At 39.1% G+C, this 24,951-nt stretch overlaps 1 protein-coding gene across 11 annotated transcripts in view; it reads right to left on the bottom strand.

The window, feature by feature from the left end:
• PARD3 (par-3 family cell polarity regulator) overlaps nt 1–24,951 on the bottom strand; it is a 445,695-nt gene that overhangs the window by 83,623 nt on the left and 337,121 nt on the right. For 10 of the 11 annotated variants that reach the window (XM_054273679.1, XM_054273683.1, XM_054273680.1 and 7 more), the window contains one exon: nt 15,414–15,668. In XM_054273679.1, coding sequence (XP_054129654.1) covers nt 15,414–15,668 — 255 coding nt within the window. Of the gene's footprint in view, nt 1–15,413; nt 15,669–24,951 lie in introns of those variants that run through there. The other variant, XM_054273688.1, reaches the window with a different exon arrangement.

The raw sequence follows: 24,951 nt of genomic DNA, 5'->3' as shown, positions 1-24,951 counted from the left end.
ATTTGAGGTATAAGTAAGGAAGGCATAAGCAGGTATAAGTCTAGGACTGCTCAGAAAACATAATTTTTTCTGCCTCCTCTGCTAAGCCCTTTCCAGCTCAGATAATGTTTCCATTCTGCTCCAGGCTTCTCTCAGGAAATTAATTTCTTAGCTTGGTGTCGCCTGAGGACATCCAAATGAACCACCTACCGTCTCTGTAGCCTCCTTTCCTTCTAATGCTGTGTTACATCTTAACATTTCACATAACAACTGTAAAACAGACAACCTGATCTTAATATAAACTCTACAAAATACTGCACTACACTCTATGGAATTGTGCAAATAAAAGTAAGATAACATCACCCTTGAGGATTTTTCTGTGCTCTAAATGTGCTCTTTCACAGGGCAATGTACTGGGCAAAACTGAAGGAAGGTGTTGGCCAACAGGAAACAAGACTGAAGAAGACTGATTTCCTCTCCTTTTCATTCTTTCACAGGATATTCTTTATTTCATTCCCTTAATAATACTTCCACCCCTAAGGCTGCAGGAGGAAAGGGGATGGATGTTGTCTACAGGGGATAACTGCAGGAGATATTTTGCAGAATAGGGTGAGCTACTAAACTGTTAGACAGGACTCTTTCTTATCTGGTGTGTTTGCAGAGGAATGCATTAAACAGAAGTCCTTTAAGCTACATTAAGCCTGACAGTTGTCTTTCCTCCATTGTGAGTTTGGCACGTGTGACTGCTGTGAGACAAGGATCCAGGCTGCCACTGACTCTCATTTTAATGCCAGCTCAACCTTGACATTCTCCAGTGCCTAGTGGATTTGCAGTGAGATATTCTGAAGAAGTTTTCCTTCAGTTTTTCAAATTAACTTAATATAGTGTAAAGTGAGAGTTTATGATCCCAGAGAGAGATATACCATACAGACTAGCACAGCATAAAAAGTATCAGGATAGGCTTTGCAGCATCCCCAGTGTCTCAACTCCGAGCCAAAGGGACTATTTACTAATCAAAAGCCCTCATATTTTTCATTCTTTGCTCCTCTTTGATAACAGAAGGCCCAGACAAAGAGAAGCAAATAGAAACACTATTCTGCTGTTCATGCAAGCCTGTTCACCAAATGCCTCCCATAGGCTGCTTTCCACCAGGCCTGCTATTCATTTAATCCATTCAGTCCTGAAGAAAGATCAACTTAGGCAATTAGACAAGGGATGTGGGCTCTGAGGGATAATTGGATGACTTGCATGCAATAAACTTCTTGCACAGTTTCTTCACTTTTTTCTTTTGGTCTCTTTGCTCATCCCTTTGTTTCTCATCATTAATTTTTTTAATCAAGTTTGCAACACCCTTGCAGTTACAGCAAGATAGTAATGTGGCCGAGCAGCAAGAACCTGAACACCTACATTGCAGCTCCTGCTGTTTTATGCCTCTTTAAATTGTTCTGATGCGGTATCAAATGGGATGCAGCAGTCAAGGCTTCATTTTTGTGTCTGCAGCACTACTGAAGATGCAGGGTGGGAATAAATGAGCTCAGGTATGTTTTCCTAATCTCAGGTGAATCCTGGAAGAGAGCTCATAGGGGGGGAAAAAGTATAACAACAGAATTTAATTGCATTCTGGTGAATTGTGTGTGAATTATATCATGGCAAAGGACCTTACTGACACACATTAAAGATTGCTGGAATGTAATTATTACCTTTCTTTACCCCCTATAGCCATCTTCATCCCACATTCTTGTCATCTCCAAGTCCAAAGCCTGGGAGCTCTTTTTGCCTTGGAAACACAACTTCATTCTCATCCTTAGTCCTCAGCATGATGCTTCTAACTTTCATTTCCTCCTGATTTGACATGTTCCTCTCACATCAACACTTCCCTCATGTCATCCTTCCTAATATTGTATGTACTTATTGTATTTTATTTAAAATTGCCTTCCTCTGCTTACATGAGTTTGAACTTCTCTTAGTTCCTTTTATTTCCTATATACTAGCACAATTTGTCAGGCTGGATACACAGCAATTTAAAACCACATAAAAGTTTCAACATTTCCCTCTAACATTACAATATAATTCTCTTTTATAATAAATTCCAGTGAAATACTAATGATCATTATACTGTCAACCATAAAAACCAATAACAACAAAAAATAAAAATCTGCCGAACTTCAATGCTAGATTGTGTACCCAGCTGATGAATGTGCAGAAGTCCTTTTCAGTGCTCATCTGTAAGGAATAAAATATTGCAGCCATAGCTACCAAGGCTTGGCTCAATCTGTAGGAATGACAGTTTTCCTTCTGGATGTCCCCATTCAGCCTCACATGACAAATAGATACAATGTCCTGCAGACCTCCTCTGAAGAGATGCTCAGGTAACACTGACAGGCATAATATGAAACCAGGACAGACTGTGCAGAACCTCTGAAATGCTGAAATTCTTACAAATGAAAAACACCCATCAAGAACAAGGTCAAGAGCAGAACAAAATTTATTTCTCCTCCTACTAGAGAGATATGTATTCAAGACATAGCTACCTTCAGATGAAAATATGGAGGACTTTAAGACAGGATTAATACCTGACTGAGAAAGAAATCTAAAACCACTTTTCAGAGTTCTTGAACGACTAGAAGCAGCTCTACTCTCAGTATTGCCTCAGTGAAGAGGTTTGAGTAGCTCAGGCAGAATGATGAAGGATGTGACTGTTGAGTTGCTTGAAATGGCACTCCTGTGTTCTACCCAGAGAATAAAAATTGACTAAAGATGAAATAATGAAATAAGAGGGTAAAATACAAAAAATATAATTAAACTAAGCACACAAAAGGAGTGATGTTGCATTTGTCTACGAACAAAGAAGGAAAGGAAGATGGTAACACTTTGTGTCTTTCCTAGTGAGATGTGGTGATAGCTGAGCTTGCTTTGTTCAGTTCTCAGCAGCAGTTAACTTGCTGTTTTGTGACTGAGGAACACAAATATTTATCAAAGTATTTTTTTCCTCCTTTCTTAGTATCTCAAGGGACATGCTCAGGTACCATGAATCTCAGGTGGTTTTTGTCTTTCTGTTCTAGACCTTAGTACATTCAAGAGAACATGGAGGCAATAAAACAAAAAAAAATAGATTAAATATCAGGCAATTGTCTTCTCAAACAAGAGCTATAAGAGAAAGAGCCCACATAATGCTGTTGAGCATATCTCATTTCAATGTGCACTACACAAGTGACAGAACACACAACAGCAAGAACAAATTTTGTGTGCACAGGAGATCAGACCAAGTGACTAACAAGGTCTTCTCTGTAACTCTGTAGAAAATGGTTTCTGGAAGAATATCAACAGGCAGTTCTCACCAGCATACAGGTGTTAACCTTGGTGCCCTGGCCATGTTCCAGCCCAGGTAATTACGTTTTACACTTAAATTCTCCTTCCATAGTGTCCTGGCTTGTCTCCACTCTCTGGCCCTGATTTATGTGCAATTAAAGAGCAGCAGTGTGTCACTGCACAGGTGTCAGTGCAGGGACTGGGGAGGGGATCAGCTGAGGAGTGAAGATGTACTTATATTAACTACAAGTCCCATTAAAGGCTATGGAATTCTTCAGGATCCTTGCAAATATACTCTCTTGATAAAAGATAACCCCACACAGACCCACTTGTGCTTACAAGGAGGGCAGCTGATTTTTCTATTATTTTTTTTCCTGCAGGTGAGGGGATAGCTGGCTCCCCTTTGTCCCAGAGAGCTCAGTAGGCAGCTTCCTCTCCCTGATCCCCATCCTGCAGTGCTCCTGATCTCCACAGCAGAGCTGCTTCCTTTCCCCCTCTGCCCTCTGGTGTGGCCCTTCAGCTCCACAGGACACCCAGTGTCTCCTGAGCCTCCATTCCTGCAATGCACTCACCATCTGCAAATCCCAGCCCAGAATGAACATTGCAAGCAGGACTTGGAGAAACGCTCAGAAGCCAGAAGCCTCTGTTTCAGAATTCACTGCCAACACGGTATCTTTTCTCTGGGAGTTATGATCTCTTTTTGTCCAGGAAATTGTGCAGATGAGCTGCAGAACCTCAGTGTTAAAAGGGAAACACAGAAAATCCTTTAGCAAAAGAAAGGCTGTCAGAGCCACACGTCCCACACAGCAGCAATCCTGCCCTAGCAGAACTAAGTGTGTGTAAGGAGCAATCCAACAACACAGACAGCTCTGAGTCATTTTTAAGGGTACTTTAAGATGCATCATTTTTGGTGGAGCTGAATGCTATAAGCGTAATACAAAACCTGTGAATTAAGGGACAAAAGGCAACCTTCTATGCAGCCTCCTTTAGTTAAAGATGAATCAAGAGTTATACTGTGTTCTAAGACTTATTATTCACATTTTGAGAGTGCAGTAGAGAAAAAAAAAGCATGTTTTCAAAATAATCTGGGAGAAACAAGACGTAGGTAAGTGCGTTCTGAAATATGAAAATACAATAGCTAAAAAAGCCAACACTGACAATCATTCAAGGAGAAGTTCAATGATAACAATTATTTTGTAAGGCAATCCTTATTATTTTAAAATTTCTTTTGATGCCTGAAAAATTTGAATCTCTTGTTTTGTATTCCAAATATTACATTAAGTGATTCATTAATTTTGGTTGGGTTCTTTTAGTTCATTTTTTACAGACAAGCCAGACTCCTCTCTGAGTTGCGCAGCATTAGAATAAGAGAAAATGGACACAAATAGTAGGACAGGAAATTCTGATATAAAAAGCTTTTTCTCTTTGCCTTTGTTTTTCTAGCTAGCATGAAGCTGATCAAATACTAGAACAGGCACCCAGGGAGCTAAATGAAATCTCCATCCTCAGAGATATTCAGGACACAACTGCAGCCCTGAGCAACTTGACCTGAGCAAACCCACTCTGAGCAGGGGGTTGGACTAGATGACTTCTGGAGGTCACTTCCTCTGGAGCAGAGGAATTTTTACAGATTTTCCAAATACAAAAACATACAGACAGACATAAGCACATGCACATAAAATTCTGTCACAGCTAAACACATCCTTGTATCTGCATTTCATTCTGCACATGGGCATGTGCTCTTCTGAATGTGGGCAAACAAGTACGACTTGCTACATAAAAGATGGAGGCATCTGACCCGTGAGAAGGAATAATAAAAAACATTAAGTGTGAGCTCCAATAAAGTAGGATTATTTCTGACACTGAATGGTCTGTTGGCTTTGCCTATTTTCCTGCTAAATTCTGACATCTTGAGCTGCAGCAATTTTAACTACAGCAGAATAGTGCAACTAATGAAAGCTAATGAAATTCAGCCTGCATGAACTGTTCAGTGTGGCTTCACAGGACAAACAACTCAGCTCTGGCCATCTAAGCAAGACATAGAGGACGTTCCTGAAATTCTAATTAGACTGAACTGAGGAAAATGGCCTCGTGGAAGAAAAGAAAAAGATGGCCCTTCTCTAGTTCACTGTGCCTCCACAGAACCAGGGGCACCCACCCAGTGTGACACATTTCACAACTGAGATGGGCAAAGGAAAATGAAGACTGGGGTGGTTTTGCAGCCACTCACAGAACAGGATCAGGGTACACCCCACGGCGCCCGGACTGCTCCAACCCACTGTGCTGACCAACCAGCCCTTGCTGCTCAAACGAGGCGCCCAAACGGAAAAGTTTTCCAGATACTTCTCCCCAGGGAAATCTTCCAAGAAGAAACAGGTTATGAAGCTCAACTTAAAATAGTAGCAGAAGTGCATTTGGGGACTAGAAATTACCAGAGTATGATAATGTAGACAAAACTTAAATGAACAGCCCTACTAAAGTGAAAGGAGCAATTTCTTTTAATTGTACATCCTTTCATAAAATGCCTTTGCATAAATTCCCATAATTGCTCTTCTCCATGATCCCCCAAAGATTTAGACAAAAAAACCATTACTTACAGCACTGTTTTAATACCAAGTTAGTTCTAGATGAACTACAGAGGCCTAATGGAGTAACTGCATAACCTTAATAACTCTACCAACTCTTTTAAATTCCCTCTATCATGTCCCTAATATTTTTGCCTCACTTGCCATATATAAAACCATGTAAGTCCTACATTTTCAATGTCTGTTTGAGAACTTTTATCAGATGTAGAGATTGAAAAATACACTAATAAAAGCAAATGTGTGGAAACTTGTTTCCACAGAAAAGAAGCCTCTGTCTTAAGTACAGTTTTAAAAAAAGTTGGATCAATTAACAATCTGTGAATGTTAGAAACATCTTAACAATGTCTCAAAGATGAAAGAGAATATCACAGAATGAGGAAAGGGGAAAAAATTAAATTATGTCTGCAGTCCTAATGAATCAAAGCCCAGAAGGTGGTCTCCAAATCAGCAGGTTCTGATGAAATATTAAGAAAAATTATTATTGATGAAAAATGAATAAGCTCTTTTTGATTTTTGCAACCTTTAAATCACACTTTGCTAATTAAAAAACCTTCATCACAACCCTCCATTCCTTGATGGGCATTTAGCAATCCTAAAAATGGGTGGGTTAATTTGACATTTTAGCCAATATGCATAGAGTTTATCTTAAGCTGGCAGACACAGCACAGTTAAGGATGATGTACAAAATAATACACAGCTAAACCTTCTTTTTATCCTTTTTTCTTTCTTTTTTTTCACACTATATCTACTAACACAATTACAAAGTAATGACAGGCAACTTCTCCTTGTTTTCTCTGCAGCACAGGAACAGATACTACCACTGTTAATGAGCCATGAACTATGTCTTGGGAAATAAAGACCCATGCTAATATTTTCTGTCTTCTTTGTTTGCCAGGTCAGAGCTCTTCCCATCCCAAAGATAAGGGGAAATGAAAAGTTTGAGGGACATTAGTTCTCACATCCCTTGAAGTGCAATTGTTTTTTTTTAAATGTTGGGAGTAGAAATTATGTGTTCTCTTTTCATCCCAGTTTGTACTGTTTCTTTTTAAATGGAAACCTAGGAATGAGGGAAGGTTGTATTAAAATATGAATTGTTGCACACAGAAGACATTTCATTACAGAAAGCAATGGAGCTCAGGCATGCCATGCATTGTTACAAAACTATACACACAAATTAAAATGAAGCAAAATCTGCTCCTCTGCTTTCTCTTTCATAAATTAAGTCTTATATGTTATATCACTGTCTAAACTCTGGGTACATGAAATTACCTATCCATTACAAATATGTCAGCTATTTACCATAATAACATTTGATACATCCATCATATAAGAAAGAGTGCTATGAATACATCAAATTGAAAAGCTATTTAAATGCCACTAGTATTTTAAAGAATGAAAAAAATTTCATTACAAATAAGTCTGATTTTAGAAATAAGTCTGATGTTTTTCAGAAATACCTAATCATACAAAATAGGTCACGCAAGAAACCTTTCAATGTTTCACATCACAGTGTTTGAGCCTTAAGGAACAAGATTTCAAACACCTTATAAACCAATTCTTTAACAATATATCATGAAGTACAAGGCTGCAGGAATATACACTGTTTTCTGAGTGATGAGTGGAAAAGCACTGTTTTTCAGCTTTCCAACCAAGAACAAACTGAAATGAGATCTTTCAGCAATTTCTCAGTTTCCAGGGCTGCCAGTGTGGTATGTTTCATTCAATGAGTTTACAATATGTTACAAGGAATTAACCACTTCCCCTTGCAAGCTATATGAAATGATGCTATTTTCCTTCCTGAAGTTCACTGCAGAGGATTCCTCCCCACAATTAGACTCCACCACTTCCTCCAGTGACAAAGTACTTTAACCATAAGCAGGATGATTTGTGGGTCACATAAACAAACAAGGCTGGCCATAAGGATAAACAGTGTAGTTAAATATAGTTTGTCTCATCTGTGAAGGAGGTATCATTCACAAAAATAGCAAAGAAGGAAAACCCTTTCAAATCCTCCAACATTAGAAAAACATTTTACTGTTCATCCATTAAACTACATTAAAGATTTAACTTCAAATTTTGTATTTAATTTAAGAAAGTAAAAATCCAAGATTTTGTGAAAATACAGGATTCTCTACAAGCTCTTCCTTTGCACCCCTCTCCCATAACCAGACAAATCTAAAATGAAAAATCCCTAGCTCTTCAAATGCTTGGAAAGGAGAAGCCTGAATCCTTCACCAAAGAGGAACAGATGGGTTGACTGGAGGGACATAAAAGACAAAAAGAACATAAATTTGTATTCTATTTAGAAAAGGCCACATTCAACAGCAACAACAAATTAAACTGATTAAATTATGGTGTTCAAGTGAGGCACAACATCAGTTTGCAATACAAATTTTGGTTAGTAGGACTTGCAAAGAACAGATTTTAGCAGTTTACAACGGTAGGATCAAAACACTTGATTTAATGAACGGAAAGCCTTTGCTTTTTCAGCTTCGTGTACTCAAATATTCCCCATCATTTTCTCAGGATGAAGAAGTTCAAGTTGCATTGATGGCATTAGTGGGAAAAAAAGATGTGCACGTTATGCACACAGCTGGGTTTCTGGACTGCAATCTCAAGTCATACAATAACCATTTGATGCCTGAGACATGGCCTTTTCTAGCTTTTGCATCATGGTTTTTCATACTAGGATATATAATTATAGTTTTTCTTTTCCTTTTTTTTAAAATTAAATATTAACTCCTACCATCTGAAAAAAAAGTAAAGGTTTTTTTCTTTTAAACCCAAGTAACAAAACACGCAACTGATCTATATCCATGCGCAAAATGTACTAATATACCAATAAAAAATACCACACATCATTCAGCCACAACATATTTAAATTACCAATATTTTGTGTTGAAGTAGCAGGTTTTGACCCCCCTTTTATAAACAGTCTCTCAAGTGCACTTGAAGGCATTGAAAATCCCCCAGCTATGCAGACAGTCCCAGCTTCCAGCCCGGGAGCCCATCCCAGAGCAGGGGCACCAAGGGCACGTTTGGGTGGGCCCCTCTTCACCTGCTGGTCCTGTAACCCAGGGAGGGAAGTTCACCTCTCTTATCTCTCTCTGCATTTGCCCACTGCAACCATTTGTAGAGGTACTAACCCCAGCTGCTTTTGTGAAAACAAACAAATAGCTGTCACACTTCAGATCGCACGGCGAGCCAGACAGAGGAGAGGGGAAGAGAAACCACTGGGGTTTCAGTGAGGCTGTGGTAAATGGAGAGAGATGTGGTTCTCACAACAGTATCAGTGCCTGGGATCTATTCAGAGAGAGACCAGGACTTCGAAGTAATTAAAATGGGAGACCTGAATAGAGTTCACTGTAAGTCTGCCATTTATTCCACCAAAGTGGTAACCCAAACAGGGGAGTGCAGTTGCATACTTTCACAATAGGGAGCCTACATAAATCCTCATGAATTTATATTAAAACTTGTCTTATATTCTATCAAGATGGAAGAACAAAAGAAAACAACCAACCTAAGTTAATAAAATGCCAGTGCTAATAGTGACTATTGGGTTCTAAATACACAGGTCTATGAGAGACCAAGCTAATTTTTAGGCAGTCCTGGGGGCAAGGATTACTGGCTTATAGGATGAAGGGTAGAGAAACAAAAAACCCCAATGCGTTAGCGCTTAAGTGAAATTAAACCCCATGAAGAGTCTCACAGAGGCTCTAACTAATCCTTCTCTGGGTTATAACAGACAGAGGAGGAAAAATACCACAATGACTTCCAAGTATTTTTTTCAGTTTTACACATTAGAGAACTGCAAACAGTTCATTAACCCACTGCTCTCCAGGCAGCTTGCCTTGGGGAGTCTGATTATTCAATAATGGCATATGTGCCACTTCCTAGGCCAGGAAAATCTTTCCAGAAGTCAGATTCTCACAGGAATGAAGCTCTGTAATGCCACGAAAGGGTGATACTGACTGGAAGGTAAGGATTTAAACCCTGTGACAATTAATTTCTGAAACATTACCAATTACTTATGGCGTTTGCAAAACAAGAAGGTCCCTGCAACTTGTGTATTTTCAATATATTCACCTGCATCAGTGGTTCCTTCCCCTGTACCATGGAATCTGCAGGGCTCTGATGGCAGAGGGTGATGAACAGGGAAGAACAAGGGATCCAGGAGATAGGAAAACACTCCCTGATCAGCAAAGAGAAGTAAACAGAGGTAGGAGGGAAGAGCTTACTCATAATCTTATTCAATATAGGTTGTTAGCCCTCTGCACAGCTCTGCAGGTTTTAAATGTCACTGTAGATGGTTTGCAGGGCCGGGGCCTTTCCCTTCATGAAAGTGCTCTTCAAGTCAACTTCCAGAACCATCAAAAAATCTCTTCTTCTGAGAAACACCTTAGCATTTACAGGATGCATCACCTAAGTAATAACTCCTATCTCTATCTCTGGTGGGCCTGGCAGTAAGCTCCAATTCCTAGGCATAAATGATCACACGGACTTAAGAACACTCCTGTGACTGACACTACTAATAAAGAAGTTTAATATAGCTGCACAAGAGCCAGCTTTTTTAACAAATATTTATCCAAGCCCAGCAATATAGTATTTCATAGCTTTCATGACCCATTCTGCTATTGCTAAGAGTTATTTTATATACACTAGAAAGACAGGGTCTGCTTATTTCACTTTTTACATATTCTTTTATTATATTAGAGTGTTTCTATGCAGTTTCCAGGTTTCATTACTCTCATGCCAATTTATGCACAAAGATATTACTGAGAAAATCAAAGTTAACAACTTAATAAAATGTTCTCCCATTCTTTTTGGAAAAGCAGCAAGGAATGTATGTGACCCGACCTGGAAAAAAACAATCTTGCCTCTTTGCACTGAGCAAATGACAGTTAAAGGAAGTGGGGTTATTTTCAGTTCCCAGATATTCCTTTGACATAACTTGATTCCACTTCTGATAGAAAATAAAGCAGTTCATAAAGGTCTCCCTTCTAAAATGAAGGTTTTTTCTTCTAATGGCAAAATGCATGCAAAAAGCATATGATTATGGTATTTATGTTTCCATTAAAATGTCCTCAGCAAGCTGGAGGAGTCTAACCTACTATTTTCAAGCTATTTAGATTTACAGCAGCACAGTGCCTATTTTATTTCAATTTTATTTCAGGACAATGCACTCTTGGTGGGAAATGATTAAAGAGTGACAGCCATTAGGAGTTGTCTTTCTGCATCGTGCTCAGCTCTGGATGTCAGGTGATTGCCATAAAGCCCCACTGTATGGCATCCTTGTCATCTACATGAAAAGCAGTATTGATCAGTCATTCAGCTTCTCTTCTGTGTAATGCAAAACATACTAGAGACATTTTTCAGCTAAGCTGAAAGCCTTATTCTCAAGAACTATGTTCTTGAGACACCTCTTTCCCAAATGATAAAATAAACATAAATTATACATTCCACCTCTGCTTCACTCCATCAATGCCTAACACAGAAGTGAAAAACTTCTTAGCAGCCTGTCTCTATTCCCTGTCAGTGCACTGGATGGAGCTGATGTCACAAGGGCAGCTCATGTATATGGAGCTAGGCTGATCATCAATCTCTCCCAACATATTTATTTATTTATTTATTTATTTATTTATTTATTTATTTATTGCTAGAGCTTCCTTTCTTCTGAGCAATAAACTCCTCTGCTAAGAAAGACAATCTGCTTTGATTCTCTAGGATAAAGAGCAGAAAATAACTTTTTTAGTGTTACATCCATAACTGATACAATCACTGAAAAACCAAACCAACCAACCAAGCAACACTTTCTCCTTTAAACTCCACCAAATATCCACTAATGATTGAACTCTGATGCAATACAAATCTGCATTAAAGTAGTTCTAAACCAGTTTCAAATCCTCTAAGGATATATTTGAGTAGCACTTAATATTTACAGGCTGGGTTTTTTTAATAGCCATTGTCAGTAAAATTGGTAAGTCATTGTCACTTACACACATCTAGCTGTGCATGTCTCCAATGAGTGAGTTAAAATCTTTTTCTCCTTTGATGTATTTTGACATTACACAATCTACTTTCTATTTAGAGAAATGAACACACAATGTTTAAGGAATCACCATGTGCTTCCTCCTGTTTTGTACTATCTGTCTACACTGATGAGCAGTTGACATACTTGTCCTCCACTTTGCTGTTCACTATTTGCCATGATACAGTTAAACTTACAACAGTCGGTGGCATGTGATGATGAAAGTAATAGAGAGTTGGGGGAATATTAAAGGAAACCAAACCCTGACAAGGCCTCACACACAGCCACAGTAATTCTCTTAGAAGTCATAAAAAAAATTGTCATAAGTATTCAGCAATGGTATGCAAACTATTATGGGACATTTTGTTATAGGCTCCTTTGTAACAGACTTTTAAATAACCTTTTGGACATACTTAAATGTCAAATTTTGTTTGGCACTAAGCACCAAACTTCAATAGAAATAACATTTCCCATATAAACAATGCTGCTTTTAATATGAACGTGCTAAAGATTTGAGACAGCCTGGCCATGATCAGCTCCTGGCAGTTCAGCACAAGGGTAACACACTGAGTGATTTCCCTTTCCATCCAGGCTGGAAGCAACTGTCTCTACTCGGGTAACCTCTGAATCATCCAGAAGAAAGGAAAGGATGGGAGGGAGAAGAAGTAAAACACTGAAAATAACACTCACCATGGGTGAACACTCATGTACACAGTATTTCAAGGATTCAGAACTGCAACCAACTATTTGTCATCAAATTTCTTGTAGCTTTATGAGAATAAATCAGACTGCAGAGAAGAGAGATGGAGAAGAGCCTTGAGCAGAGGCATTTGGATGCTTGGTGTCAAAAGTGGCATCACAGGAAATGCCAAGTGAAAGAGGAAGGTCTCACTGCTGAAAAGGGATAGCAAGAAAGAGGTTGCAATGCACATGGGGTGAGGAGATGGATATTCTACAGACAAGGAGACAAATGAGTTAGCAAGCACCTCAGGTCCACATGGTGACAACTGATTCTTAGAACAATGCTCAGATGATGCTTTCTTAGTATATCTAAGATAAAGCTGTAAAAGATAGAGCAGCCTTTGGGCAGGTATCTCAGCCATAATCCAGACTCTCACACTGAACATTACAAAGGTGAAGCTCCCAGACACCCCTCTCACACCTCAAGGATGACTGAAAGCTGCTCTCTCACAGCTCTTACACCTCCTCCATGCCAAACCAGGTGGTCTTTAAAATCCTTCCAATCCAAACCATTTGTTACATGATTCTGTGACACACACTCTCAACACTAGGCCCAAAGTGCAGACCCCTGGGAGAGGTAACTTTGAGCCTGAGACTGTGCACATCACTGCAACATTCCCCAGAAGGTCTCCTGGAACCAGGGGGGATTCACCATCTCCATAGCTCTCTTGTTGATACATATGTGAGAAGAGAGAGGAAAGAAAACCCTAATACACCAGGTCTTCATGCCTCAAACCCTCAAACAGGTATTTCAGAGTACAATTATAGCAAATAATAGTATTTTTACATCTGAATTAAATATTTCTTTCTGGGTGTTTCTTGTCAAATGTGGCCCCCTTTTTCACAGGACTAGGGTTGGTTTTTCATGCCCCATTTCTGGTACCCTACTTGCATTTTATCACTTTGCTCAGGCCCATTGTGTGTGCTGGGTCTCTCCTTTTGTCACAGCATGATTCAGCTGTGAGAGACAGGACCCTCTGTGCTCCAGGAGCAGCCTGAATGTACAAAACTACTGCACTGCTCTTTAGTCCTACCTACCTGATTAACATCAGATTCCCCTGGCACTCCATTATCTTCCACTTTACTCACTCTCTCCTCACTCTTTTATCAGCCACCACACAGAGTTAACTGGGTCACGCAGGTCTCCTATTTTGCTGTGCCAGGTTTGTATCAAAGAACTTTTTTTTTTGTTGATGTGACATTGATGCCATTCAACTCCAACATGAAACACTGCCTTTGGTCTAACAAAAACAGCCATGAGAGTCACCACGTGGCACACATATTCAACCAAGCTACCTTGATTTCCAAAGGCACAAAAGTGCTGAAATGTCAGGCACCTGGGTATACCAGTGCCAGCCAATATAAGGCTGAGGAATGCAAAATTCCAAGGACACAGATGCTGTCATCTTTTAACATTATTTTGCTTCGTTCACTGAAATAACGTACATATACCCACAATATATAAATTATTTACTATGAAAAGTAGGCCTTTTACACAATGCAAGAGAACGGTGTGATTGAGAAAATAAAAAGGCAGCTGTGCAACCAATTTTTAGTAAAAATGTACACATTCCACAATGCAGATGAAATTTTCTTATTTGCCATATTAGAGGATGTATATCTATCGATATTATGTAAAGAAAATTTCCAAAATAGATGAAGTGGAGGGTAAGGTACAACACTCTCAGTCCTCAAAGAGTTTTAGATATTTAGCTGAAACATAAATTACTCCACTACCACCTAGAACAGAATATGCAAGGTGAATGCCACTGCTCATGCAGAAGCTATACAGATCTCAAACACTGCACACAAAGACATTGCTTTGCTGATTTTACTGAAAATTCAATATTTTTCTGCTGAAAGAATGAGGTAGAAAACAAAGTGAATGGCTTGACTATGAGCTAAATAAATAAGTTCCAAATGAGTGAACAATATGTCTTGCACTAGGATTTTAGTTTTAATTTTTGTAATCCTGAGAAAATTCAGAACTATAAGTTAAGAATAGTAAGCCAAGAAAACAGGTGTATTTTCACTGTTAAAGCATAAAAAACCCCAGTGAATGCTGCCTCTCACTACTTTTACTTTATGATAGTTTACATTCCTCTTTTAGCTTCCGGTTTTCAAATTAACTCAGAACTCCATCAACAGAAAATAGAATTTTGCCCAGTTTCATCATAAAAACAAGAAAGACATAGTTCAGATAATGTAACTGCAGGAAGAGTACAAATCATAAGCTACAACCCAACAAGTAACTCAAGAGTGAAGTTTAAAATTTGCTCACTTTGTCAATACTTAATCAAAAATCTCAGCCTGTTAGACTGAACTTCAGGACTACAGTAGGAATAGAATCCATGTAAGCTTTAATCCATTTTTGCTATATCAACAGTAACCTTTTAGAGATTTTGTAACAGTTGTGAACAGATTAGAAATGTTGTATTCCACAAACATATCTGCTAGAGCTTTGACAAATAAACCTGATTATGTTAAAAATTTGAATTTAATTCTAACGATACCCAACAGTGATTCCAAAATTCCAAACCATCTGAAGAAAGAGAAGAAATGCAGCCGCTCTGCAGAAAACAACTTTCCTGTCCCATTCTGTAACAGGTTTATTTGAGTGAGTTCAACACTGTTCTACATAAAAGCTTTAAAAAGCCATTAACAAAAATGCAGCTCTGCCTTTCCAACTGATGTGGACAACCATGTCCCACGACCAAAGCAACGCAAGGGTGGATTTTGAGAGGGTGCACTGATTGATGTGTGGCGCTTACCTGTCCACAGGTGAAGACTTTGAGTTCCGTGGTTTCTTCACCTGGGCGTACAAGGCCTCCACGGTCTGCCCCTCCCTGGGGCTCTGTGGCCGGGCGCTCAGCGTCACCGTGCCGCTGTTTGGGGAGTCGTAGGCGGCGATGCCGGCGTACATCGGATCCGCGTCGCAGCCGAACGCCCGGTTAAACTCCTGGATCTCCGCGTAGTCGCGCTCCCGAGCCTGCCTCTCCCGGAATTCTCGAGTTTTCGCTTGGATTCTGAAAAATTAAGAGAAGGCTGAAACCGATGGGTGTCCCTCCTGAGGCGTTTGAAAGCAGCAGTCAGCAGACACTTTAGGTAGCCTATCTCAATGGAAGCCAGTGAAGGTTTCCAGTTTCAGTTTGCCATGAGGTCTCAAGTTTACCTTGGACATTGAAACAACGCTAACAATCAACATTGGTCTTTAAGGAGTACATCTGATTATTCACTGTCTTTTGTTGCATTTTTAGCTAAATAATGACTAGCCATAGCTGCTGGTAAACAGAGCTAATCTATTGTTTCATGCTTCCTAGGATGCCTGTGCTATTACCTGGCCTGACATAATTTGTATTGTATTGTACTCCATTAAAACATACTGGATTTAATGGTTCTAATGCACGTATTTAATGTACTTTCTTAGCTTAATTCTACAAAAAAAAAATTTTTTCAGAATTTAAAAACTGTGTAGGAATAGGATATATGGATATATTTATGTTTGCATGCATGCAGTAAACAGCAGAGGCAGATTCTTGTGTGATTCCTTTGAGATGTGCATGCTTTTTAAAAAATATAAACAGAATCTGGCATCTCTCAAAAGCAGGCTGCGTCTTCTCAGAAAGTGCCTTGTGTTAAAGTTACAAATGAAAGGTGATGCTGGACAGGGTTTATATCTACGTGCGCTAATTTAGCTGTATGATAAAAAGTGACAGATAGAAACAGATGACATTTAAGAATCTGACAAGCACAAATCGAGCAGAGGTCATACTTTCAAAAGCACATAAAGCTATTACAAAAATTTGATCAGGGCTTCGAAGTCTCTTTGGTATTTTATGAAATTTGATGTATTGCACACACACATGCACAGCCAGCTGACCACACCCCCCCTTTACACTGTCGCCCCAGACCAGTTTAATGCTCTGTCGTCATCGCAAAATGAAGCTGTCTCCTCCCTTCCATTAGTAAAATGTGCTCCTTTTTCATCTAATACAGCCATGGCTACAGAGTGACAGCATCCATCCATGCAGACTACGGCTCTGTGCATCTCTGCTGTGTGCCATTTCCAAGGACATCTTGTTTGCCAACTTTCAACAAGAGCAGCCCATTCAAAGCCTCTGTCTCTTTTGAAAGCAAGCCTCGACTCTTCTGAAAATAGAAAAGCCTTAAAGTTAGGTAACTTTGACATTCTTGGGAATTTTAAAATGGCCCCCTCAAGATTAGATTTGCAAAAACAAAAGGGGATACACAAAGGGTGGGATTCAGACTGCAGATAAAGACATGAAATCCCAGTGCTCACACCAGGTGAGCTCAGAGCAGCCACATGTGCAGGGTCTCCTTATGGTGGCCGGGAGCTGTTGGCAGCAGACTCCAGAGTCAGGAACCATCCATGTGTCAGAGAATGAAAGAAGTCACTCCAGAGACACTCTTGATGCTGCTGCTTGTGCCTTCCTTCAGAGCTTGGATACCCAGCCTTGATTGAGCAGCTCAAATACAAGCAGCTCTGGCCACCTGACACCCCCAGGTAATCCTGATGGAGTTGCAGCTGCTGGGCAAGGACTCCCCAGGTCATGCTGAAGTCCCTGAGACTGTGACAGCCCAAATGACACAAGTCATCTGTGTTCAAGCATGTGAATCCAGCCCTGAGCTGGTATGTGAAGATCAGAAATGGCTCTTTGTCAGACTGAATCCCAAGCAAACTGTTCCTTCACAAAGATCACCATAAAAAATAAGGGAATACAGGGATGGATACACAGACATGTTTTCCCCCACAAATCCTGAAAGTATTGACCATAGATAGTGATTTGGGATACAACTGATTGACTGAATTACCTTCAACAGACAGAACCACTTACACTGATGGCTCAAAGACCCATTTACATGCCCCATGTTCAGTCACAGTGAAAAGAAAAAAAAATTTAAAAGTTCATTTTAAACAAACATAACTTTTAAATTTTGCATATATTAAAATTTTTTTTTTATTGTTTGCTTTTTATTTTAATAGGGAAAAACGCTAGTCAGCTGAGAGAATTTTCCTCTACAGTTTCAGCAACATCAGACTGGAATTGGTTTTTGTTTAATTCACAGTGGAGAGGGACTCAAATTTAAATGCAAAACTAATTTCAGACTCAAAGAGGGTTTCTGCAGGTCTATTTTAAAAATAAAAACATATATTTTACCTTCTCCAATACCCCAAAACTGTTAATTCAGAAGTGTTACAGCCTTAATCACTTGGAAGGTATCTATGTAGGAGGAAAAGCAGCTCTGAAAACCACCTATGCATGCTGATTCCTCTCACTGTAGTTTACTTCCCAATTTGTAGTCCAGTACTATTTACTCTGTGAAGAAATGTATTTATCTCCTCATATTTGTTCTCTGAATGGGAGAAGCAAAGGAAATCAGAAATTTCCTGGACATTGGTAGCTTTAATTTTCCTTTAAATGGATAATTTATCATCACAGATGGGAACACTGTCTGACACCAATTCGAAGGAAAAAATCCATGCATTTTAGATAACCAAAATTTCAGTGCATGAAACCAGACAGTGTAACAATAATGTGGCATAGAGTAATTCAATCAGAAGAAAACATTGTTACCTGAAGTGCTTATAAAACAGAATTAGCTGGTGGTTACAGGTGATATCTGCTTGTGTTACACAAACTGCTATGGGAGAGGGCAGTGACCTTCTGAGCTTTTTGACCGTGAAGATCATATCACTCCCCACAGGTGCAGACATGAGTTCCCTCATGAAAGGTTTTCATGTGAAAAACCTTTTCTCCTGCATCTGCTTATTGGCTCTTTAATAGTTTGGATGCTGAGCCATTTGCAGCCAGAGCATTCAGATTTTCCCGTGCATGGCTCCATGAGGGATACTTATTCCCAATCAAGTGGGAAAGAACTGATTGCTGAAGTGTTATGGAAGTAATTATGTCCATATCTACCAAAAAAAATTTTAGAGTATTTTCTACAATTGCTAATACAATGTATTAATACAAATAGATAGTATTAAAAATCAGAGTCTAAACACATTAATCTTCCTGTTAATTATAAACAAAGTACCCAGTAACTGCAATAACATTTAACAAAAGATAACACTAAAATTAAAGGTATAAAGTGTCTGACTATACTGAAACCCAAAATGTTCCAATTTGTTTCTCTTAATTATTCTTTTGTGCTTTACATTTAAGCCAGTGTGAAAATGCTAGCACTTTCACATGAAAAAAGTACAGGTATTTCAATTGCTTAAGATATTTTTGAATATTGTTTAAAATATGGTTGGGTTTGCCTTTTCAAGGACATACCACATTTAAACATTATGTCTTTCAGCTTGAAGGAACCAAACGACTAGGGAAAAATATGTAGGCATACTCTTGAAAAGAATAAGAGCTCTCAGCTGAATACTGCACTATCCCTTCTGAATTATAATAGCTTTTAACTCTGAATATATTTTTATATAAGGACTTGAACTTAATGTGATGCTGTATTTTATGTTGGCCCCTCTGTGTGCTCATGTGTGTGTATGCTTGATGCACCCTAAATCATTTGTTAGCACATAGCACATCAAGTATGGATATGGGAAATGCCAGGGCAGACTGTTGAGGGGAAGATTAAAATGGTTATGTAAACACACTGTGCAGCACAGATGGGAACCAAAACTCGCTGTGTGCTTCAGCCCTTATCAGCAACACCCCCATTAATGAAATCCAGTATCCGAAGAAGTGTTTGACCACAGTGCTTTCGTTTCATATTGTGGATAAGTGTATTAAGCTGTCTTCACTGAATTGTATTCCTTCATGACACGGCACAATAAAAACGCCTATGTCTGAGATTTCAGATCAGCTAATTTTGAGGATTTATGGCCGTCCTAAGGATTTTGTGGTGGTTTGATAACAATAATAATAATGCTAATGCTTAACGTTCACATAACTCTTTTCATCATCAAAGAGTTTTTGCAGAAACTGCTAATCAATTTTTCAGTATTTAAACTGAACTTTTAAAAATACAAAAGCTATCCCAAGAAGTTTCTAAACCCTTCCTGCTGAAGTGTTAACACTGAAAATGTCAACAACACACTGTCATACTTTTGAGACTCAAATTATAATGTTCAGTATAAACTATCCTCATGCATTTGTGTGCCATTCAATTCAAAAGCTAATGATAACTGCCTCAAATGACAATATTGTTAGCTGCAGAACTTCCTATAATTGTTAGAAGAGCTTTTCATTGCAAGCTAATCCAGTAATGATAGACATACCCATTGTACAGCAATTCCTATCTATGCACAGGAAATGGTGGTCGCAAAAAAAAGGCAAAAGCTTTTGCATGGCTGTCCCCAGGAAACAGCAGCTACCTTGTTCCCTTCTTATAAACTGTGAGTGGTATTCAGCTTTCAGATGAAGGCAACTACCATTTTAAACACCTAAATTTAGGTATCAAGGTAAGTTTTGAACTCCCAGGAGAGCTGGTCAAGATTCAGTCACAGCAGGCAGCTGCTGCATGGGCCAGCACACAGTTCAGCTGAACATCTGTAATATGGACATTCTGAGGTGAAGCCAAACCCTTCTCCAGGCTCTACCAACTGTGTTGAGTAGCCCTTCCTTGACCACAAAGGGCATTTAGCCATGTAACTCATATGTGGTTGCTAAGTAATCTTATTAATTTGGGATTCAATTCCACCCTGAACTAAATGTTTACTGCAGTTCTCTGAACTATAACTTTTTTAACAGAAAAAGCAAATCCATTGAGCTGGATGAGCTGTTGCTAGTAAAAGTGAATAAGCAAAGCTGTCAAAAGAAATCAGCCCTTATTTCATCTAAAGTTGGGAGTAAAATATAAGTATATCCCAAATCCCCCGGGACCTTCAGTCTCCTTTGTTTGGATTTTTCAATATTAGTGAATTAGGTCCTTGCAAAAAAATCACTACTTATCTTAATTGATGAACACAGCATGGGAAGGATATTCATGGCTAGTACATTACATTTAACACTGCAATGGCAGCAATGTCCTCCTCTAAGAGCAGAAAAAAAGTTGGCTGCTGTTTCTGGTGTGCAATTGCTTGGTCAATTCAATTAATCCTCCTGCTGCTGCCAGGATTCAGCTATTGCCCAAGTGATAATCCACACCCTCGTCTTTTCCACCGAGACTCACTCATTTACAAAATCAGTATTGAACGCTTGCAGTTCCACATATGTGAGATGGCTGACAATGTTTATTAAGGATGGAAACAGCATTGTGTAAGGACAGAAGCTTAATGACAAGCCATTCACGGCTGCCAGTTCTCAGTTCTTCTACCATCAGACTGGCATGCGCTGGGATGATGGATTGGAAACAGAGAAAAACAACAACACGTTTAGAAAGCCAGGCAGCTTGTTCAAGTTAGTCCAGCGGGATGAACACATTCAGCCCAATTTTTGCCAGATATCGTTTCTAATAAAGAGGTCAGAAAGTGCATTGGCCAGCAGCCAGATCTTGTCAAATCTGTCCCCTCCTTCTCTGCTAGGGAAAAATACCTTGCAGGCACAGCACACCAGGTCTCACTGCTCCTCCCCCAACCTTCTCTACTGCCTTTGGGGCTTTAATGGCCCTTTTTCTAATTTTTGGCAATCAAGTCAATATGGGAGTTTGTCCTCTCCTCTATTTTTCTTTGACCTTTGTCTGGAGCCAAGCAGAATTTTTCTGACAACTAGCCTTCTAATGAGGGTACCTTGATTATAGGCATTACTGTGATTTCACTCTGAACTGGCATATGACACTTAGCTTTTCTTGCCATGATTAGAGCTACTCAGTTATCACAGTTATAACCACCCTCAGCAGAGCCATCTGCTTCCCTGGGAAAATCATTCCGAAGGATCACTGTGCACAATGGATAATCCTGGCCACCAACAGCCACGGCTTGAAAATAAGAAAGTCACCTCCTCTTCCTCATTTCCCCCCATTTAATTCAAAACTTTTTTTTAAAAAGTCAGAAAATACTGCTATGTAAATAAAATTTTTCAATTGAAAGGCTAGAGACCCAACTTTCTCAAGTCATTAAAAAAAATTAAGAGTTCTGCATTATCTGCTATAGATACACATGTGTGACCAGTTGACTGAAATATGACCATCCTCTGACCTCAGACACATGAGGAAACACATGCAAAATGTAGTCAGTTTGCACAAGCATACAGGGACAAAATCAGAAAGGCCAAAGCATAATGTGAAATAAAAGTAGCAGGGAGCTTTAAAGATGACAATAAATCATTGAGTAATTGCATTAGCAGTAAAAGGAAGAGCAAAGAAAAGGTTGCTCCCCTGCGCGGCAGTGAGGGAAGGATATTGACAGATGATGCTGAGGAGACCTGAGGCTTAATGGTTTTTCCCTTTGCATCTGTCTTCACTGAAATGGTTGACTGCAAGCAGATGACCAGCATAATTGACTACCACCAATAACAAAAATATCTTCAATATACCAGCAAAAAAAGTAGCTAGAAACTGGTTAAGGTAGTTGAAGTTCATCTGACACATACAACTGTCTAAGGCAGCCTCAGACTTTTTCAGCAACTAGGAGAACTTGTTGAGGACAGCTAAAATACTAAAAAACCAGGAAAAGTCAAACATACCTCAGAGAAGGAGGAGAATCAAAGACTCATGACTTTAAGTTCAATCCCTCCTTAAGTAAACTACTGGTAAGCACAGAGGAGATAATGGGACAAGCAGTAGCCACCATAGAGTTATCAAGAACAGATGTGGTTTAGGTCAGTCAGATTTCCCTTCCAAAACACGGGAAATGGCCTTGTGAACAGAGCAGAAACAGTCCCAGGCTAAGAAAAACAGCTAGGGGATGGATGCAATAGGTTGAACAAGGCTGCTCCTACAGAGTGTCGAGAGAATACATTCACAGTCACCAGAATGCACAGATTTAGATATTTTCTATGAAGATCACTGAATTTACTCAGGGTTTTTCATTACTAATCAGGACACTACTGAATCTGCAGAAAACCCAAGTGAAGGAACTTTGGAGGAAAGGATTAAGATTTCAAATGTTCTTGAAATACAGAGTAGGCTACAAAAATAGAATTAAATAACAGCAACTAGAAGGTAATTTACATAGTTCAAATAAATAAACAATTAATTAAACGTAGAGAAAAAAATCTGTTGCTTTTTCTTGAATGGATCTGGAAGTTGCTTTTTCAAGAATGGATCTGGAAGTTCTACTGGGTAACATATATGAGTCAGCAACATCAAGCTGTTTGGGGAAGGAAAAGATAGAGTGGGGACATAACAGCCATCTGCAAACACCAGAGGAAAAGAATAATGTGTTAGGTATTTAATTGAAGCAAGAATAATTAAGATACTGTGAGCAGGGCAACTTCCTAAACAAAAGGCAGTGGAAAAGACTGCCATAGGAAGCTGTAGAGTTTATTGTAAACCAAGGAAAAGAAAAAAAAAATAAACAAAAAAACCCCCACCAGGATGAAACAAGCATCTTGCAGGAATAGCATACCCTGCAGATACTACCTTAAAAAAGTGATATGGTGTCTCTTAAAGATCTATAATTCTGCACCTCCATAGAAATTTTACATACATATATTTCCTATGTATTGGTTCTACAACAGCTGAGAAATATAACAAGGACTACATTTTTTTTCATTTAAAAGGCTGCCCATCATCTCCAAATTAAAGAAATGTATCTACATAATCAGACAGTCTTAATTTTCTTTCTCCTTCAACAATCACAGCCTATCTGCCAATTAGAATATGTGATAGTACTTACTGTCTCTCTGAAGATCCCCCCTCCTCAAATCAGAAGAGATGCATGAGAATTTCAAAAACGTTTAATGAGCTACAACCCAGGAGGGCTGCAGTTAAAAAAGAAAAAAAGGTGAAGGATAAAGGTGATAAGGTGATTACTTTAAGTGCCTTAATATATTAGGGAGAGAACATTATGCTCATTTTTATAAGGAGTTATATTAAAGAAGGCTATTAAAGAAGGCAGCAAAATACAAATGAAGACGTAAAGAAATGAAAAAATGCAGGAGAGAAAGTAAATATTATGCATATGAGCAGGTGAAGTGCAAACACCAATTTGAAATCAAGTGACATTGATGAAACTAAAGGAGACATTAAAATTATTTCCTCTAACCTTGTGGAATCTCATATATTTCACCCCCATCCTTCCTTATCACCTGACCTTCTTGATTCACCCTTTGTCTTTACAAAGTGACGACACGTCCATGTCAGCAGGTTTGTCAATATCTCAAACCTGCTTTCTTGGATGTTGCAGTAAACAAGTGAAAATCCTTGCTTACTTTGGGTTAAAAAATCTGCAAATTATCTTGCCTACACTTCAATGGAGCTTTCAGCCTACTTTACAGTTAGCAGTCTGCCACATTGTAGGGTGGAGGGTTTGCCTGCTGTGCTTTTTTTAAAGAATACGTATGTTTCAACCAAAGGAGAATGTTGCAGGTACATAGGCAGCATAGGTTCTCCTATCTCCAGAACAAACACTACCTTGACTGAAATTTTCTGTCCTTATTTTCATGTCTGATCCAAGGATCAGTGACCCCAGAAGTGGAGGATCACACAAATGAGCAAATGAGACTGTTACCCTGCTGGGAACCATGTTACATCAAAGAACATCACTGCTGCCTGAAAGTAAAATGGAAATTAGTTTTTCTTTTGCATAACAAAACTGGCCAGAAAGGCTGATATTCACACCTATGACAACAGGTTCTTCATCATTAGATTATCTTAGCTCTAATCTCCAATTCAGCTCTTCTGCTGGACTGAAGTAGAAAGGAAGAGATCATGATATTCAACTATTGCTGAAATAAAAGCTCCTGCTCTCATCCCTCCTCACTTTAAAGGCTCTGCTTTCCTCCTTCATGCGGACTTGCTTGGATCATTTCTTCCAGTACATTTTTTTTCCCCAATTGGAGAATAATTCCAGAGAGCAGCACTGGTGGGCAACATCTGAATTCTGTAGCTAGGTGTGTAAGGAGCAGCTGTTCCCATGTGTGCAAGAAGCAAATGACATAGGCAAACCACATTTCAAATGGCACCATACATCATACCATGATTCAAATCAGTCATTCCCAGATACTGGAGGCAGCAACTGGAGGTTGAGCTACTCTTATCAGTTGGTTGAGCTGAGCCTATCCACCAGTCATGCTCCTCTAGCAGAAGTCCAGTAACAAAAGTGGGCACAAAATTCTGCTGCTAGCTCTATTTCAGGTCCATTGCTCTCTGTTTCTAGAGTACTATGTATAAAATAGCCTAATCTGGAAGATGGAAAATGAAACAGTATGAAGGGACAAAAAAAGCAATGAA

This window comes from Melozone crissalis, unplaced genomic scaffold, assembly GCF_028551555.1.
Source record: "Melozone crissalis strain CALT ecotype California unplaced genomic scaffold, PUWL_Pcris_2 ptg000016l_1, whole genome shotgun sequence".
NCBI lineage: Eukaryota > Metazoa > Chordata > Aves > Passeriformes > Passerellidae > Melozone > Melozone crissalis.
This window is presented reverse-complemented; position numbering and strand designations above follow the sequence as displayed.